Genomic DNA, 18337 nt, shown 5'->3' with positions numbered 1-18337 from the left:
TTGGATGATGGCTGGCAGGCGTAATGCATGGGACTGGGTGTAATGGAATGGGCTGGCGGGTGGCTTGTGTGTTGGATTGATGTTCTTAGTTTAGAGATAATAACGAGGCCGTGGGTCGAGGGAGGATTGCCGTGATAGAGAGTACATCCTGCGTTTCCCTAGACCTTGCGTTCCCCGCGGCCCATCGTTGCCCGGATTCTAACAAACGTCAAGGAACCTTGTGAAATCAGAACTCCGGATATCGGGATTAAAAAACTCGGGTACAGAGAGCTCCTTCGCCACCAGAAGGGGAGACAGGTTGTTGAATTGTACCACAATTCAACATTTGGGCCAACCTTGCTAAGGTGGCGGCCCTCGCTGATATTGTACCTTCCAGGACTGGGTTCATCTGTTCCCAACGCCGGCACTTATATCTCCCCCCGTTTCTTTTTAATTTTTTTCTTTTTTTGACTGCACAGTCACAACACCAAGAATTACTATGGCAGAAGTGCCTCTTTCATATTTTTCTCCAAAACTCCGTGCGTCTAGAAGCCTGATGCTCTTTAACATCGTCGATACCAAATTCTATGCGCCTGAGAGAAGCCAAGCGAAAAGGGAAAAAAAAAAAAAAAGGGAACAAAAAGCCGCCGCCACCAGCACCTCCACCACCAGTATGCTCGCATTATGCTTTCTTCATTACGGCCTCTGGCCGAGATACACGTACGGCTGAACAGCTGCTCTCTGGGCGCCCTGGTAGACGGATGACAGGGGAGATGACGGGGGTGGGAATGGGGAGTAAACAGATGAAAAGGGGGAGGGCGCAGACAAGGCTGGCGGTTGTGGCGGCGGCCGGACGACCGGGCGGCGGTAGTGGGATTTCACGCGCCAGGCGGGGCTGCGGCTCCGGCTGCGGCTGCGGCTCCGGCTCCGGCTCCGGAGGGGACCGCCGCTCTTGGTCCGGACCACGGGATCGCTGGGGTAAGCGTGAGCGCGGTGGTTCTGGCCAGGGTGGTGTTTGTAGTACGACTGCGCCGCGGCAGCGTCGTGGAGGTTGTTGTCGCCGGCCGGCACAGCGCCAAGACCGGGGATGGGGCCGGGCCCGGGAGGCAATATCTCGGAGCCGGCGCCGGGGTCCAAGCCGGGCCGTCCGCTGTAGGCCGAATCCGGGTTGAAGAGGCGTACCTGATGGGTAGGGTAGAGGTTCTGAGCGGGATGAAGAGGAGGGTTTGGATGGTCACGATACTCGTCGTGTTCGTGCCCGGCATTCCCGGAGCAGGTGTAACAAGAGGCTGGCGCGCTCTCACCACCAACACCTACGCCGCCAACGCCAACGCCGCGGCGCCCCCTCCAACTCCAGGGCTCCTCCTTCACCGTCCATGCTTTTCGTGGTTGTTGCTTTTGCGGTGGTTCCTCGACCATCCGTCCTTCCCTCCCGCGATCCACCAGAAACAGCTCCAAATCGGCCTCGACCCTCGTCAGATGCAACCCCCCTCCCCCCTCCCCGATCCACCCATCAATGACCGCCGCAATGTCCCTGAACCCGGGCGTATGGCCCCCGCATCCTCTTGCCCGAAACCCGCAGCAGATGAACAGATAACAATGAATCAGCTCGTGCAAGAAGGTGCTGATGAGCAACCGCCGGCTGTACCTCGGATCCCGCAGGATCGGCGACGACAGCACGATCAGCGTCTCAAACCCCCTCGTCTTGGCCGCCGCGAGGCGCAGGGCCGTCGTGCCGATGACGCGGCGGTCGAACCGCTCCGCCGACGCGTGCGACCAGTCCCAGGCGACGCGCTGGCTCAGGCGGCCGTTGAAGAAGATCTCGTTGGCGGCCGAGAAGATGGACTCGAGCGCGGCGTTGTCGACGGGGTAGGCCGCCTCGTCGTCCTCGCGCGCCGACCGCCGCGGGAAGATGATGTTGCGCAGGATGCGCTCGTGCTTGGAGTCGGGGTTGCGGCGGAGGAAGTGGGCGAGGTGGTCTCGCACGCGCTGGGCCGCCTCGTGGTCTTCCAGCAGCTCGGTCGAGGCGCACATCTCGGTGGCGTCCGGGAGGATGGAGTGGCCCGAGGCGGTGCGCTCCATGACCGGGGCGGGGCCGGGGCGGGGCCGGGGCCATGGCGGATGCGGTGGGCTCCGGGGGCGGAAGAGCCGGCAGCGGCGGGGGAAAGGGGCGGTGGTGTTTCAGGGGGGGGATCGGGTGATGAGAAAAGACCGGCGGGGACTGGACCCGCAAGGGTGAGGTGACGGCTCGGAAGGCAACGGGGCCGTCATACCGCGACCGTTTCTGCGGGAAGCCGTGGTAGTCGTTGCCGATGTCGTCGCCGCCGGCGTGGATGGCCTCGGCCGGACGCCGCTTGATCTGCTCATGGTACGTAGGGGCGGCGCTCCAGGGCCGAAAGGGCGGGTAGTTGTGGCACCCGCCGGTCATCGGCTGTGCCATTGGACATGCTCGGAAGATGGCGGCGGCGTTGTGGGTAGGTACGATGTCCCATGTACGCAGCGAGCTCGGCGGGGGGAATGCCGTCTCTTGTCGACGGCAACAGAGAACGTCGGCAAGAGGAGGAGAGACTCATGGGCTTCTGGGAGGAGGAGGAGGATGTTGTTGCTGGGAGGGGAACGGGCGCGTAGGCATGCCGTATCGTATCCGCCGCCAGGGAAGAGCCTCGAGATGCTGTTGGACGATTATGGCCCAAACAGACTTGAGAGTAAAAGCAACCAAGGTCCCGGGAAGGATCCTAGTGGAACGTTTCTCAATCCGCCTCGCCAACACGGGTCAATCGTCAATGTGTGGCCCTGTTGGACTGGCTAGGCACCCGACACGTAGATCCAAACCCAATCAAGGAGAGTGTTATGCGGGAAAGAGAGTGGCTGTACGCAGCAAGGGAGGACGTTGGGTTCAACAACGCCGTTGGGGGGGGGGGCTCAAATCGGTTTTTGTGTGTCGAGCACCTCAGCTTCTCAGCGGAAAAAGCGTGCTCCGGGAGTTGGCCACAAGCCACTGAATGATATGACGGGCCTGCCACATCCCACCCTGCTTCGATGGGCTTCTTGTCTCAGAGATATCGCCTCTGCCATACAAAGCACCGCTTACTGACCTGGGAACAGGCGGTCTGGAGGAGCCCGAGACGAGACGTCTCAGGGGGGGAGGACGGCCAAGGACTGGGAAAGCCGGGGTCTGCCAAGACGAACCTAATAGAGGCATGGGCTAGGCGGTGAGTTGTCGCCTTGAGCAAAGTTCTCAGCATGCACAGAGGGTTGAGCGCGAGCTAATAGAGTGGATAGACGCCTGCCGCTATGCAGCATTGCAGCGTTGTGTGCGCCATTGAATTTTGGGATGGTTGGGTCAGGCGGTTGGGGTCGGGTCGTATGTAATGAGTGTTTGGCTGGCTAACTACCTACCTAGGTACCTATCTACACCAAGGTACCTAACTATTACTGCGTAACATCAGCCCGTACGAGGCACATACAGTACGTATGGATGCCCAGTGGACGGCCGCGGTTGGAATGTTGGGGCGGGCTTGAGTGGATTTTGGGATGGCCCACGTGCTCCACCTCCCATGGCTTTGCTGTGGCGTGGTTCAGGTACCTGTTCTGGAAGTTCTCTTGCAGAGAAAAAAAAAAAAAAAAACAGGGCCTGTCACGGGAGCATTGGAAGAGCTGCAAACAAATTCATTTTGCCGTTCGTGTTGTACAAAAGTGCAGAAACCGGTTCGTGTGTTGTTGGCCTCTTACGCAGTCGCCGACTTGCATGCAAAAGAGCCTGAGGCGCCCTATTTCAAGCTGCCAGCCCAGCCTCGTGGCGATTGGCGCTGGATGGTTTGGGACTCGCTCCCATTGGCCGCCTCAAAAAGCACTTCCGGAGAAGGTTCCGAAAAAAAGCAAAACCCCACGTTCCCGTCGGTGGGTGGGTGATTATCTTGACCCTGCATGCGAGGAGCAGAACGACTCTCTCGAGGCTGGAGCTGGACGGCAGGCAAGGAGTTGAAGAAGCCTCGGTTTACATGTCCAACCCCAGGCTCCCCATGAACCGCACCTCGTCAGCCTGCCTCTCAAGCGCCCGCCGCATCCGGTCGCTGTATTCGCGGCGCTCGCGCTCTTGGGCCCGTTTGTGCTCATCCTCCTCGTCTTCCTCAAAGTCTTCGGAGTGGAACCCCGGCCGCGCCGAAAAGGTCACAAGCCCAAGCCTCTCGCCTGTCCAGAACACCAAGTCGTTATTGGCGGCGCGGTGTTGCCCGCCATCGCGATCGCCACCCGCTGTTGCGGCCGCGCCAGCGGCCGGCCGGGTGGGAAGCAGCTTGCGTGCCAGCTCGTGGGAATCATCGGGCGTGGAGGCGAAGACGAACGTTCCCTCCTCCTGCTCATTCTCCCCCTGGCTAGCGTTGCGACGGTTGCTGCTCCCGATTTGGCAGCGCCGCACCTCCGTAAACCCATCCCGCTCAAACCAGCGGATGTACCCGGATCCATCCGAAAGAGCAATGCGCGCGCCGTGGCACGCCACCGACAGGACCTTGGATGGCGAGCAGGTCTGGCGGTTCTTCAGCGTTGACTTTTGGAGCCTCCCCCGTATGTCCCACGCATCGCTGTCCGATTCGCCGGCCAGGCCGTACAGCTCCAGCGAGCCCTTGGTGTTGTACTCGCCGCCCGCGATGAGGGTGCGTCCCTCGCCAAGCTTGGATGTCTCAACCTCCTCCAGGGAAAGCTCGCCGCGGCGGCGCAGCTCGCTGTCCACCGTCGAAAAGGGATACGGGAGTGACGTCATGGTGCACAGGCGCGCCCCCGAGTGGATCGACCCTCGCGGCGCGGGGAACTTGCGGCGGTCGTAGTGCAGGATGCTGGAGAAGCGGCCTGCAACGTAAATGTCGTCCGACAGGTCCGCCTCGCAGCCTGCTTGTTGTAGATGCACGATGCTCAGCGGGACGTCTCCCGACAGGCGAGCGCACTGCTTCAGCTTTCCAACGTTCATGTCGCGGTTGCTTCGGCGGAGACGATGCTTCTCGAAGTCCTTGGTCCTCGTAGAATCATAGGTTTCCACCACCTCGCGGCTGTCGTCTCTGGGCGGTGCGGACGACCGGGGGTCGTAAAGGTGGATGCCATATCGTTCCCCGACGGTGAGCGGAACGGCCGGGCTCGCGGGCGAGATGACCGTGAGGGTCATCGGAAACGACGCGTCACCCACGACGGCCAGGCGCCGTAGGTCGACCTCGACGAGGACTGTGCAGAGAGTTAGTTTGCTCGCCCGCAGATTCCACGCACGAAAGCTGCCTCTCTTTGAGAAGCATCGTTGCAAGCACTTACATCGTTCCACCGCGAAGTACGCCCGATGCAGCTGGCTGTCAACGCTGACGCACTCCACCGCTTCGGTCTCAATCCACCTGGGATGGCTGCCATCAAACCCCATGGTCCCCTCCACATCCAATAACCCCGGCTTGCTGCGCGCGACAATGGCGCCCCTCTTGCCCCAGGTGCCGGCCACATCCCACAAACACACGCTCCCATCAAGCAGCGGCGCCACGGCCAACACAGATCCCCCTAGCTCACCATCTGGGTAGTACAAAGCGAGACCGCACACCTCCGTGGGGACAGCGTCGGGCGTCTTCCGTCGGTTCGTCCCGTCGCCATCGCCGTCGCCATCGCCGCCGTCGTTGCCGTCGTCGTGATGCGGATAGGGCAGCTGGAACCAGCTCACCGCTATGGGACCATGTCGCTGCACGTACTCCTCATACCACGGCACGCGTTCCCCGGGGAAGCTGGGGTCCCAGTTGGCCATGATGCGGATGCGCTCCCGCTCGGTGGGCCGCGGCGGTCCATCTCCCAGGATGCCGCGGCGGCGGTCGAGGGTTGCCAAGAAGGAGGACTCCTCCAGGCAGCGAAAGCGCCAGAGGTTGTCATCGCGTACAAGATTGAGGAGGCGTCGAGAGACGAGCTGGAGGGCAGTGAGGGAGGGGGGATCAAGGTCTGGGAAGGGAGGAGAAAAGGGAGTTAGCAGGGCCCTTTTTTTTTTCCCACGGCGGTGGGGTGAAGGAGGGCGTGTTCTTACATGAAAAGATATAGAGCAAGATCTCCTGCGGGAGAGCAAACAAGCCGGTCATCGCAGCGACCTAGGGACTGCTCTTTGGGGATGAAGCTGGTGTTGGGGTTGGTGTGGGTGCTAAGGGGGCTGAGTGTTTGATGGGTCTTCTGTCACTCCTTGATGGCGTTCCAAAAAAAAAAAAGAAAGAAAGAAAAAAGAAGTGCTTCTCAAAGGGAACTCGTCCTTGTGTCACCGCATCCTAGGTCCTTTCACCCTCCTTGCTTTCAGTAACAGTAGATGGGGGATAGGGGCCTGAGCAAGGCACTACGGGCGGCCACACAGCGGGTTGGTTCCCCCGATAATCTCACGGTTCCTTTGGGTTCTTGGTGGGTAACTATAAGGTAGCCAGATCTTGATGCACAGCATCAGTACCTAACAACCTGGCCCAGAAGCGTGATGCGGCACAGTCACTGAGCTTCTTCTCTTCGACCCTGGTGCCTGTTTCCAGGGGGAACCTGCTCGAACCTCGCTGATTGTCCTACCGTCCGTTCCCCTCACGCACCAGCCTTCTGCCAGCGGGGCTAGCGCGGTTCTGGCAGGGACACGCACGATAGCAGGCCGACTGGGGGGTCCCGCAGAAGTGGGTCTATATGACTTATCGATAAGCTTCTTGTGACGACGTCCCATCACACCCTTGACCGAGGCGGGGAGCGACTTACACATGAATAGCGACTTAACTACGAATGATGCACGAATGCTTTCGATCGCAGATGTGAGCATGCGTTGTGTAGGGGGCAGGCAAGGGAAATTTACACTACTATTCTTGCTCTGAGCGATCAGGCATCGGGAAACACCTGAACCGCTGGCCGAACCGAAGCCCGCTCTCCCCGCCACTTTTGACTGGTAATCCGGGCCCTGGAGGAGGCCTGGCGTAGCCTTGAAAATTCACGTGCGTTTGGCAAAGAGGCATTGTTGGAATGACGGAAATTTCCCAATCCTTCCATTTCGCAAGGTTCTGGTTATGACAGCAGTAAGAGGAGCCAAAGTGGGCTTCGTTCCATCCATCCTTGGGGACATGGATTGCTTCAAGACTCCAAACCATCATACCCTCTGACCTCCTCAACGAGCCAGAAAACACCGAGACTTATACCTCAGACTCGTGCCTCATAGATTGGTCCTGATGGCTGCACAGCTGTGGTAACGGGAAAGAGAAAGGTAAGATCCAGCTGGGCAGGTGACAAGAAGCATCTCCAGTTTCAACATCATTCCACGTTATCTTTAATGCAGTGGAAACCTTGTCAACGTGATATAGCCAGCGTGTTCGACTTTCTGCATATCACAGGCTGCATTTCAGACCAAATGCGCTGGATAGGTGCCTGGGGCTTGAGGCGCTCGTTCCCAGAAGTCAGCTGCCTCTGAAGATGCCTCCGAAGTAAACAAGCCGCCTCAGTACCTGCCTCTCTGCTCTTCACCAAAATTGCCATCCCACACTCCTTCTTTTTCTTCCTTTTCCTAAACCCTCTCGTTCTTTACAAAATCACGATACCATTCCCCTTCCATTCTCGTATTGCATTTCACCAGTCACCCTCGTTTCTGAAAGTGTTCTTCAAATCCAATCCCAACGGCATTCTACCATCCAAGAAGGCCCACGTGGGACTTGCTTCGACTTCTGTTTTCAACAACTACTGCGCTGGTGCTTTTCTTCTTCCAAGTTGTCGCCTCCATGCCAACCCCGCGATGAGCAGAAAGCTCTTCATCGCCTGAAAAGAACCATCTCAGACCCAGACCATTCGTCACGGTGGCTCGAACGAGAGACCTTTGAAGCAATATCAACTTGCGTTCAAGACCTTCAAGGTATGTTATTCCATCGATAAACAAATAAAAAATGTCTCTGGCTAGACGGCGTCGCGAGCACGGCTCTGGATCGGTTGAGTTAGCTTTTAACTTAATTGTTAACGATCGTTTGAGACAGCCAGCAGCCATGGCCGGCCACAGCGATAGAGAGGCTGAGTTCCTTCAAGGGGCTGCAAGAAATACAGAGGGCAAGGACAAGAATCCTACCGCCAGCATCAGGTCTCCGCGGTGCTTTACCCACAAGACCCTCTTCACGAACCTGGATGAGGCTCATCAAGCCATCACATCCAAGACGGCCCCGCCTTCAACTGGCGATCAACATCACGATGCCTCCACTGCTCCTTCTTCATCACTTCCTTCGTCGCTTCATGTCTGTGGCCTGAGCGACCAGGTCGAAACTTCGACCGACAGCCTGAGTCGGGATGTTCAGATTTCAGCCTCAGAGAGACTCCAGTCTGCGTTGCGTCATGGGCAAGGCTCCGATACGCTGGCCGGCACCCATACGGCAAATGCTGTGATGGTCCGGCGACAGCCTACTTCCCCGATTCATTGCGCTGTATCGAGCCCTCAACTCTACAGTTCTCAGAACGCCAATCCTATCGAAGGCAGCTTTGAACTTCGCTATCCCGACGAGGTGCGACTCCAGTCTAGGCCATCGGCGGCGAACAAAAACCCCCAGTCCCTCCAGCCCTCTACAACTACCCAACATCTGAATGACGCCTACGATGAGAGTCTTGTCAACTTCAGTTACCCTACGCACTCAAGCCGCTCGGTCAGGAGCTCTCGGGAGCCATCGGCCTCGAGCCAGCATGACAACAGCCAATCTGACCATGGCCGACATGGAAGTACAGTGTGCTCCCCCGCCTACAACTCGGGGTCCGCCTCTGCCACCTACGGATACAATTCCTTGACCACCTCTGCCACCTGCACCAATCCCACTGAGTCGGCTAATGATAGCACAACCTCCGAAGTTGTTGCCTCTGGTCAGCCGACCCCCCCACTGGAAAGCAAAGTTCCTGCAGACCGCGCATTCAAGGGCAGTCCGATCAGCTGCACGAACATATATGTGGTGGACAACGCGTCCGACTCGGACGAAGACCCCTTCTACTACGACCGCAGCCCAGTCTCTGGCTATCCCCTGCCTGCGAGAGAGAGAGAGGTCAGCGCGGCCCTCCACTCGTTTTGCGTTGACAGCACGTCTTCCCCAGCTCCCTCTCTTCACCAGCTGCAGGGCACGACGAGCCCTCGTCGTATTATTCCAGGTGATGGTTCCTTCAGCTCAGACCTTTACCACCTCCCCGAGAGGGTGAACCCTCCCTGTGCCGATGACGATTGGGACGAGCAAGAAGATGGAAGGGGCATCAGGATTACGGTGGTACGCCCGCTGGCCGCTACCGTTCCGTCTTCAGAGATAAGAAAGGAGAACCTCGGCATTGGTGACCGTCGCAATGAGCAGAACCAACGCCTCAGAGACCAGACCATTACTCTTACGAGCGACTGGGAGACGGTCAACAGCATTCCCAACTTTGACAGCACACAGGCCATTGCCTCCTCCTCGAGACTGAGCGACAGCCAGCAGATCAATTACGCTGGAAGCAGCATCGCTGACGTCTCGGACACCAGCAGCTTCCACGTTCCTCGGTTTGAAGAGGCAACATCCAAGGACCGCATCATCCCTGGTTTCTCGACAACTTGTAACCAGACTTACCCTCGTCATCCGGCTACGCTGAAGCGCACCGACGGCCCGGTGTTTCTGCCCAAGCCGCGCATACATCGTGTCAATGGATATCTGCAGAACTCGAACCGCTTGTTTACCGACACGAGCAACTCCAGCAGCCACCAGTCATTCCGGAGCACCTTTGTTGATAAGATCACCAGCAGCATCCGGGAGCGGTTTGCAAAGAAGCGTGCTCAGCGCCAGGGCGAGTTCTCTGGCGAGCAGACCTGGCGCGGGTCGAAACTTGGGTCGGTGGATTCCTTTATTCATTCTCCCAATACGAAGGAAGTGAGGGTGGTTCAAACCAACAACGGGCATGGCGGTCATTACATTGCTCCGCTCAGTCAAAACGACCACGAGCCGGCAGACTCTGATGATGGTGGTCGCGATCGCCAGCAAAGCTACATGTCCGGGCCAGGACCTCGGATATCGCTGACGCTGCGGGCACCACCTCCTGCGCACTTGAAGGAGAATACGCAGCTCACAGGTCCCGTTTCCATGGTCTCTGGCACCGCTGCATCCCCGACCCTGTTCAGCTTTCCTCTCATCAGCCTGGAAGAGGCAAAAAAGCGCGAGGCCCTGAGGAAGCAGCTGGATAGCGACTACCCGAACATCCACACCAGCCGGACCCGCAACAACTCAACGGTGAAGGCCCCCATGCCGGTCGCTCAGGGATACTGCCCTCCAACTCCCATGAGTGCGGTCCGCCGCAGCTCGCTCAGCATCTTTGGCATCCCCTGCAGCGACCAGGCTGATCATGAAGAGCCCGTGAACGGTACGAACGCATCCCCGCTTACAATTCCAGTCATTCTGCCTGGAAGCATGCACTAATAACCTTTGAAAAACCTTTAGCCTATCCAACCGGTCGGTCCCGTGGCATCTCGTCCACCACATCTCGCTGGCCCGGCGAGACGCAGTCCATACTTTCCCGCTCTTTCTGCACCCCGATGCGTGTCAGCACCACCGGCCACGCCTCCATGAGGACAACCGTCTTCTCTACCCCACCCCGCCTCGTCCCGCGTGACGACATGCGCCGGCGCCGGATGATTCACCCCTCTGTTGCCGGTGGCATCCCCATTCACTCCGTCCGCAACACGTCCTTTCTCCGTGACGGACTCACCGTTGCCGAACCCTTCACCATTACTGCCCCACTAACCAGCACCACTGCCCCTGCCAATGCTCACCTCTCCTGGCAAGCCCGCCGTCGTCGGGACATGTGCCTCCGCATGATCTACCTGGCGGCGATCGTGCCGTTTTGCTCCCTCGCGGCGTACTGCGGGGGGTGTGATTGGGCCCTCGACAAGGCTACACATGGCGAGGTGAGCCGATTGAGCCGCACGCAGCGGCGGCGGGCGGGGATCATTGGGTTGGTGAGCTGTCTTGTGGTGGTGTTCGTGGGGACGGTGCTGGTGGTGGCGTGGGCGGTGGCCAATGGACGGGCCAAGGGCCTTGGGATGTGAGCGGCCTCTGGCGGCGTTGGGTTTGCCGTTGTGCATGAGTTTGGAGGAGCTTTGCGAGGTGGCCTTTGCCGTGCAGGCCTATGTTGGAGTTTCCCGTACCTGGGTGCATTCTTTCCTCCCCTTGTCCTGTTTTCTTTCTCCTTTTTCCACGCGTTTTCTATGCTGACGTTGCTTCTCGGCTGCACCTTGATATCCTCGCCGCAGGATCCCGAAGGGAGTGTCACCCATGGAAGGAAGCATGAACGATGGCGATATGGAATGTAGGGATACTTTTTCTCACGGTGGTTTTCATATGGTTCTTTGTTTATGTTTGCTCGGATGGGACCATGACGAGTTGCTGGGGCGTAAACTGGCACTCCATCTCCAGAAGTTGACGTACTGGGCATTCGATTCCCCGGTTAAATTGTGTCGATGCCTAGGAACCTATCTCAACTTTGTATCGCTGACTATTTTTGTGTTGCCGTGTGTCACCGGACTCGCGATCTCTTATATATGACCTTCCGACCCCTTAAAATGCCTGGAGCGTCCTACCTTGGCAGCCAGATCCTCCTCTGTCCACACCCCGCTGGATGAGCCTCTCCGTCTGGCGAAGGCATGATGGGGGGTTGCGTCTCGGGTACTCTGGAGAGGGGTGTCGTCAGCACCGCTCACCTACCGCCGCCGCCGCCGCCACCACCACCACCGCCATTACCACCATTCGAAGCCAGACGATGGCTTGGGGGAGCAGATCAATTCCGTGCCATTCTTCAGCGACGGCGACGACTACCTTTATGCCCGCTGCTGCCCAGGCACACACTGCTGCTTTGCTTTCGACCGCAGCCATGCTTCCTTGACCATGTGCGGAATCTGACCCGGCGCTGGCCGGCCCGCCTCGACCCACTTCCGGAACCCAAACGCGACGAGTGCGACGGCGAACGTGATGGGGAGGGCAACCTGCCAAAGCGTTTGATAGAGCGGGCTCCTGTAAACGGTGGTCTCCACTCCTGCGTCGTCGGGGAGGGGGTCGTACTCGGTCTGGTATATCTGCGACCCGATCACGGTTGCCACGCTGACCGTCGGGAGGAAGATGACGGTGACGAAGGAGATGACCGTCATGGAGGCGGAGTCGCGGATCATGAGGCGCGAGTCTTGCTGGGTCACCAGGTTGAAGGCGAGCTGGGTGATGTTGGCGACGCGCTGCTGGAGGCTGCTGAGGCGCAGGCGGATGGAGCAGAAGAGGCTGCGGCGGTAGAGGAGGGATTCGCGGACCTGCCGGTGAGGGGTGACGGAGCTTGTAGGGCCGGGAATGGCCCGGGCTTGCTGTTGGTAGTCGCGTTGTTGTTGTTGTTGTTGTTGTTGTTGTTGTTGCTGTCGCCCCTTCTCGTCCTTGTCCTCGATTTCTTTCTGTGTCACCCCCTGGGCCTCCGGCTTCTTCTTCCTCTTCCTCTTCTTCGGCTGCTGTCGTCGCTCCTGGATCTTTCTTCGCGCCTCTCTGTCCTTTTCCTGCCGGTCTATGGTAGCCAACACACCGTCCACCAACAAAAGGCATGAGTCGGTCACCTCTCCCAGGTTGATGAGTTGCTTGGTCCACTCATGAAACGTGGAAAAGTCAATGCGCTCTGCCACCCGTTGGTGGTTTCGCGCGCCGCTGGGGGCTTGAAGAACTCGCTGGCAGCAGGCTGTCAGAAAGGGTCCCTCCAGTATCCACCGTGTGCTCAAACACGCACCTCTTCGAGCTTGTTGATGACCTCAAGCATGTGCCACACCACCTCATCCGTCTGTCCAAACAGGCCGTCAAGAACAAGGTCGAACAAGGCGAGCGGCTCCACGAGCACATCGCTCCAGCACCTTTTCTCGGCGAAGGCCTTGATGCGATCCGTCACAGGTTTCAACCCCCCGAATATGACCAGCGTAACGCCGCCGCCCTCCTCCTCGGCGTGTTGCCGCAGGAAGAAGCCGCACTTGTACCATCCAGAGCGGGTGGCGACGTTGGGGTTCACGTTCTTGCAGAGGTAGTGGAACCAGGCGGCGAACCCGCCGCTGCGGCCGTCGTCGCCGTCCGGTTCGGTGCGCGTGCCGAAGCTGTGGGAGACGCTCCGAGCGCGCTCGGCGAGGAACTCGTGCGGGATGTTGAGCGCCTTGCACAGCATAATCTGACCCGGCATAAAGTCTGGGTCGTACACGGTGTCTACCGGTGCGGTGATGATACGCAGCTTTGCGGGTTGCTCAAGATGGCTCTCCTCCAAACCTATGTTCTCCATGTTGCGCCCGTCGGGATGTTCTGGCGTTGAGAAGAACAAAGAGTCCCGGGTCAGCATGGAGCTCGTTTCTTCGCAGCGGAGCCCTGTGCCGACTGCTACCGGCGTGCCTCAAGAGAACCAGGGTCGCCTACCTTTCGTCACCTCCCATATGGTGACGGGGTAATGGGGACGTAGAGGAGGTGGCCGGGTGCCGCGCAGGGCGAGTGCTTCGAATTGCGGCCAAGGGTCCAGCATCTGTGTCCACGACATTTTCCCCTCTACGGTTTCGGCGCACAGAAACGCAAACAGAGCGACAGGCGGGTACAAGAGGTTTGGGAGAGCGAGCGAGGCTCAGGCTTCCTTCTTTCTGTCCACGAGTCACCAGCTCAGCGTCCCGTCTGCGCCCCGAAAGGAGTCCAAACTGACGGGCGGGCTCACAAGGCTCCCGGGACGGCCGTGCATGGGGCTAGGGGTCCAGCGCTGGATGGCATGCGGCTGCGCCCAGGTACACACGCAGCTGAGCAAGCCATGTTTTGCCGCCCCTCTGTTACACAGTACTCTCTGTACTCTGTACTCGGTACTCTGTACTCCGAGTACATACTTCGTACACTACCTGTTGTCCACAAGCACCACCAAGATGGCCCTTCTTCTGAGATGCGACATGGAGCATCGGGCACCAAGAACGAAACTTCTCCGTCCCTTTGGGGCAGTCGGGTCTGGACCCTTGATAGCCAAAGTTCAGCTTGTGTTAACGTTGCATCGCCGGGACCGGGCAGACGATAAAGTCTTTTTTTACCGTGATATTGGTTCCACTTTATTTTGGGTAGCTGAGGGCCTGGCGCAACGCCATCGCCGGGTTACAACCAATGGGACCGGGGCTTCGCTGATGCGTGAGGCTCGATGCGTATGTACATGCACGCCGAGCATCATGCTGCATACCCCGCCGCGCAGGGCTGAATGTTTCAACGAGGGGTTTTTCCGAATCCTTGTATGCTCGTCATTAGTCACATAGTCACAAGGCGTGTGTACATAGAGCCTTGCGGGGACCGAGCAACAACACGAGTCGCCCCCCTTGTTCTGCGCCATGCGCGGCTTCTCCCGAGATTACCAGGCTCTACCCGTGAACCGGATAAGCGTCCTTGATAGTTCAATTGGCCCGCCATGCCATGCAGTGTCACCCACCTGAGACCTCACCCAGCCCTCCTCCAGCGGCCCAAATAGGTCTAGCCGTGATGCTGCGCAGCGATAGTCTACCAGGCCCCGCGGGCATGCGGTTCTGCCTCTCCCCGGCCCGCCGCGGGGAGGGCGGGGGGCCAAGGGTGTTCCAGTCGACGGTGTGAGATGCGAGAGCCCGCAGCGCTGCCGTGGATGGCCAGATAGAGGCGTAGCGTACCGTGTACGGTACTTTGTGATGTGCATGGGTGCATGGGGCGGGTCCCGTTCTGCTGGAACCGACGGAGCACATACCAGCATGTATAGTACATAGGTACATAGATACTTGTACCGGGCGCTACCGTGGGATTCACATTGTACGATTGTTCTTAGAGAAGTAGAAAAGACAAGCCCCCTAGACTGTGCCCCGAGGCACTGGACTTTCTGTCTTGCCGTTCCCATTCCCCAAGCGATTCTCGAGAACCAGACCGAGTTACCCTCGAAGCTAGGCATGGTAAACAAGTCCTCATCACACACCACGCACCACGCACCACACCAGCGGGGGTGAAGCATCCTTTCAGCAGCAGCAATCTAACTTGTGCCTCGGTGGCTAGCCCTACTACAGTTCTCAGGGCAACTCGCATCGGGAGCCTCACGCCAGCGCCATTGACCCGGCGACCGGCCAGCCTCTGGCTCCCAACGCTACCGGACCCCTTCCGGTCGGTGATCCCTAGAGCTTCCTGGACACCGTCGCAAGCCTCCCGTCACACCTGGGCCCTTCTTTCCAACGTCAGAGCTCTGACTTGTTGTGCTCGGTATCCAGTCCTGCTACAACCGACAGCCTCACGCGTGCCCCGTCGAGCCAGCGACGGGTCAGCCGACTGCTTCGAGCGCTCAGGCCCCCCTGGAGAACCGCGAACCGCACGCTCCCTGGCAGCCATCGCAGGGCTACCAGCCTCCCGCCCCGCCGCAGGCCACATCTCAGGCGACGCCGCCCTGGGCGCCCCAGGTAAGAAACCGCCCGACCCTTACGTCTAGAGGCTCCTCGGCACACCTCGGGATGCTAACACGACGGAACAGCCCGCGGCCAACGTCCAGCCCAAGACCAGGGTAAGGATCCTCAAGTGTCTCTGCTGTGCGGGCGATTAAAGCCGAAACCATGGCCGAGGTCCAACCCGCTTCGCAGACCCCGGCGGGCGTCCAGCATGTCATGGTTGCCGGCGGAACCGGGCAGCAGGAGAGGATGGAGAAGGAAAGCGACAAAGCCGCTGCCAAGGCCGCCGCGAGCGCCAACAAGGAGCTCCCCATCCACCTCACCGCATGGCTGCACATCTTCAAGCAGCCATTGTCGTTCCGGTGGACGTACGTCCACTATTACAAGAAACCAGGCTGGGTGTACGAGGACCCGTACATCTACCGGCACCGCGACTATGCCGGCCGCGTCGTCAAGAAGCCCAAAAGCGACCGCTACCTGCATCACCAGGATGGCCGCCTCCGCAACCTCATCGTCCAATGCACCGACGAGATCTTCGAGGCCCCGCACAACGCGACGTGGCAGCGCACCTACATCCGCACCGTGTCTCCGCTCAAGAGCCGCATCGCCACCTGGGTCGTGGACTTCACCTACGACCCGGATGGCTGGGGCGACTGGGGCATCATGGTCCTGCGGGCCGTCCCCGCCACCTTGGCCATGTCTTTCTTGGTGCGTCCGTCTCCTTCCGCCCGCAAGACAACCTGCAGCTAACGCGCCGCCCAGTTTATGAGCTTCACCAGCGGCCGGACAGAGAACCAAGGCTACTATGCGCCCGTCCCCTACGCGTTCCACGGCGACGCCAAGGTCTGGGGCAACCCGATCGAGAACGTTCACAACCAGGGGCTCCGCCCTACCCTGGCCACCAACAACCACGTGTACCGGCTGCTCAAGCCGCGGCACCTGTGCTTCCTGGTCAACCCCTACGACAGCGAGATGTACGGCATGCGGGTGCGCGCCGTCAGCGAGTGGGAGCAAGAGGCGGCCGCGCGGGGCAAGGCCAACCTCGACTACCTCTTCGTCGCCTGGTCGACGCGCCAGTTCAACATCCAGTCGCCCGGGGACATGGCCGCCCTGCTGCACCTGGCCGAGCGCGCGTGCCGCGACGCCAAGCTGCCGGCCTTTTGGATCAGCTCCCACTGCATGGCCGACCCCAACGAGCTCGAGGCGGACGTGTACCGCATCTCGGACGTTCTGCGCGGCGCGCAAAAGATGGTCATCGTCGTCGGGCCGCCGTCGGCCGCCGGCGATCCGACCGTGCCCCCCACCGCCGACACCGACGAGCTCCTCAGGCAGTGGGGGAATCGCCTGTGGACGTTCCCCGAGATCCTCCTCAGCCCCGGCAACAGCGTCGCCGTGTACAACCGCGCCTCGGACCCCTCCGCGCCCCTGGTCATCACCAAGAATCAATTCGCCGGCCGCGTCTGGGCCGACCACGACGCCACCGTCTCGGGCCAGCTCCTCGACCACTACGCCGGCACCCTGGAGATGTCGCGCCTGGAGCTCTCGGTGACGCTCCTCAAATGCCTCTTCTCGCGCCACACCCAAACGTGGCTCCCCGGCGACCAGTCCTACGCCCTGATGGGCCTCTTGCACCTCCGCCCCAAGATCGACGCCACCGACTCGGCCTTCCAAGCCTTCGCGCGCATCTCCCTCAGCAACGACTCGGACCAGCTCCTCGAGCGCGCCATCTCCCTCCTCCCCGCCAACGGCCCCGCCCAGCCCTGGCACGACTTCGCCGACGCCTACGGCTCCCAGCTCTGGGACATCGCCCCCAGCTGCCAGGTGGCCGGCATCTGCGGCGACGACACGGTCATCATCGACGGCGCCCACGGCGCCAGCATCCGCTGGAAGTCCTTCTACCACGTCGCCTCCTCGACCAACGAGTCCTGGAAGCGCCTCGGCGCCCGCCTGCTCGTCGAGTACCAGTTCCTCTTGTTCGTCGCCGCCGTGACCACCTTTGGCGTCGGCGTCTGGCCCCTCGGCCTCCTCTTCCTGGCCGTCTGGATCTACGCGTGGCTCATGACGCCCAACCTCGTCCGCATCTGCCTCGGCGGCAAGCTCGTCGACGTGCAGGCCGCCCTGTTCGGGTTCGAGGGCTACATCAACGCCCCGACCGTCGAGCGCGCCATCTTTGGCGGCAACTTCAGCCGCCTGGGGTGGTCCGTCAACGGCTCGCCCCTGAGCCGGAGCTACGTCAACGAGTTTGGCGAGCGCGTCGCCGTCGACCCGACCCGCGACGTCGCCGTCCGCGAGAGGGTCGAGCGCGCCAAGCGCGCCGCCGCGCCCGGCGAGACGCGCATCTTCACCCTCGTCGACACGTACAACATGCAGATGACGCTCTTCGAGGCCGAGCGGCCGCCCGTCTGCGTCTTCCTGTGCGGCGCCGAGGGCGGCATGCAGCGCGCCGTCGCGTGCTCGTACGACTTCACCACGCAGACGTTCCACCGCGAGACGGTGCTGAGGATGCCCACCTCGAGCCTGAACCGCATGGATAGGACGCCCCGGTTCAGGTTCGGCATGAGGAGGCCGCCGGAGCGGTTCACCGCGAGGCCCCGGGGTGGCGATGCTGCTGCTGTGTAGTGTCTGCTTCGTGTGCCTCCCTTGCCTAGGTGCGCCGGGCTGGACGTCGTTGACTTGACGACTGATCCGACGTTTGGTGGTTCTCTCGGCTCTTTCTGTTTCGTTTCCTTTTGTGAATGGATTACAATGGCTTGCTTTTCTTCGTTCTTCCGGGGTTTGTTTTTTTTTTTTTTCCTTTGAATATTTCAACGGCTCCAGACCAGACCTCTGGGATGTTTGTTGTCACGGAGTGGAGATGTAGTTTAATGACAGGACATGCGGGCTGACGCTGCTCGCATCATGAGGCATGAGGGAACTTGGATGGCTGGTTTATGCTCGGGCAGATCTGCAATT

At 60.0% G+C, this 18337-nt stretch overlaps 5 protein-coding genes across 5 annotated transcripts; 2 read left to right on the top strand and 3 right to left on the bottom strand.

Moving 5' to 3' along the window:
* Positions 1–675: 675 nt before the first annotated feature.
* On the bottom strand, positions 676–2419 carry VTJ83DRAFT_350 (uncharacterized protein; the record flags this gene model as incomplete). The annotated part of the gene is made up of 3 exons (XM_071009885.1): positions 676–1182; positions 1297–2110; positions 2253–2419. 3 exons carry the CDS (start codon positions 2417–2419, stop codon positions 676–678), a joined length of 1488 nt encoding a protein of 495 aa, XP_070869703.1.
* A 1557-nt stretch (positions 2420–3976) lies between these two features.
* On the bottom strand, positions 3977–6068 carry VTJ83DRAFT_349 (uncharacterized protein; the record flags this gene model as incomplete). The annotated part of the gene is made up of 3 exons (XM_071009873.1): positions 3977–5190; positions 5275–5934; positions 6017–6068. The coding sequence occupies 3 exons, from the start codon at positions 6066–6068 to the stop codon at positions 3977–3979; spliced, it is 1926 nt and encodes a 641-aa protein (XP_070869702.1).
* Positions 6069–7874: 1806 nt separating this feature from the next.
* Positions 7875–11020, top strand: VTJ83DRAFT_348 (uncharacterized protein; the record flags this gene model as incomplete). Its single annotated transcript, XM_071009862.1, has 2 exons — positions 7875–10335; positions 10413–11020. The coding sequence occupies 2 exons, from the start codon at positions 7875–7877 to the stop codon at positions 11018–11020; spliced, it is 3069 nt and encodes a 1022-aa protein (XP_070869701.1).
* Positions 11021–11788: 768 nt separating this feature from the next.
* Positions 11789–13494, bottom strand: VTJ83DRAFT_347 (uncharacterized protein; the record flags this gene model as incomplete). Its single annotated transcript, XM_071009851.1, has 4 exons — positions 11789–11981; positions 12051–12667; positions 12727–13280; positions 13392–13494. The coding sequence occupies 4 exons, from the start codon at positions 13492–13494 to the stop codon at positions 11789–11791; spliced, it is 1467 nt and encodes a 488-aa protein (XP_070869700.1).
* A 1408-nt stretch (positions 13495–14902) lies between these two features.
* VTJ83DRAFT_346 (uncharacterized protein) lies at positions 14903–18004 on the top strand (the record flags this gene model as incomplete). Its single annotated transcript, XM_071009840.1, has 6 exons — positions 14903–14905; positions 15006–15110; positions 15215–15400; positions 15472–15501; positions 15578–16093; positions 16148–18004. The coding sequence occupies 6 exons, from the start codon at positions 14903–14905 to the stop codon at positions 18002–18004; spliced, it is 2697 nt and encodes an 898-aa protein (XP_070869699.1).
* Between the last annotated feature and the right edge of the window lie 333 nt (positions 18005–18337).

The sequence above is a fragment of the Remersonia thermophila genome, chromosome 1 (assembly GCF_042764415.1).
Source record: "Remersonia thermophila strain ATCC 22073 chromosome 1, whole genome shotgun sequence".
NCBI classification, from domain to species: Eukaryota; Fungi; Ascomycota; class Sordariomycetes; order Sordariales; family Chaetomiaceae; genus Remersonia; species Remersonia thermophila.
Note: the sequence above shows the minus strand (reverse complement) of the source record. Positions and strands in the feature narration are given on the sequence as shown.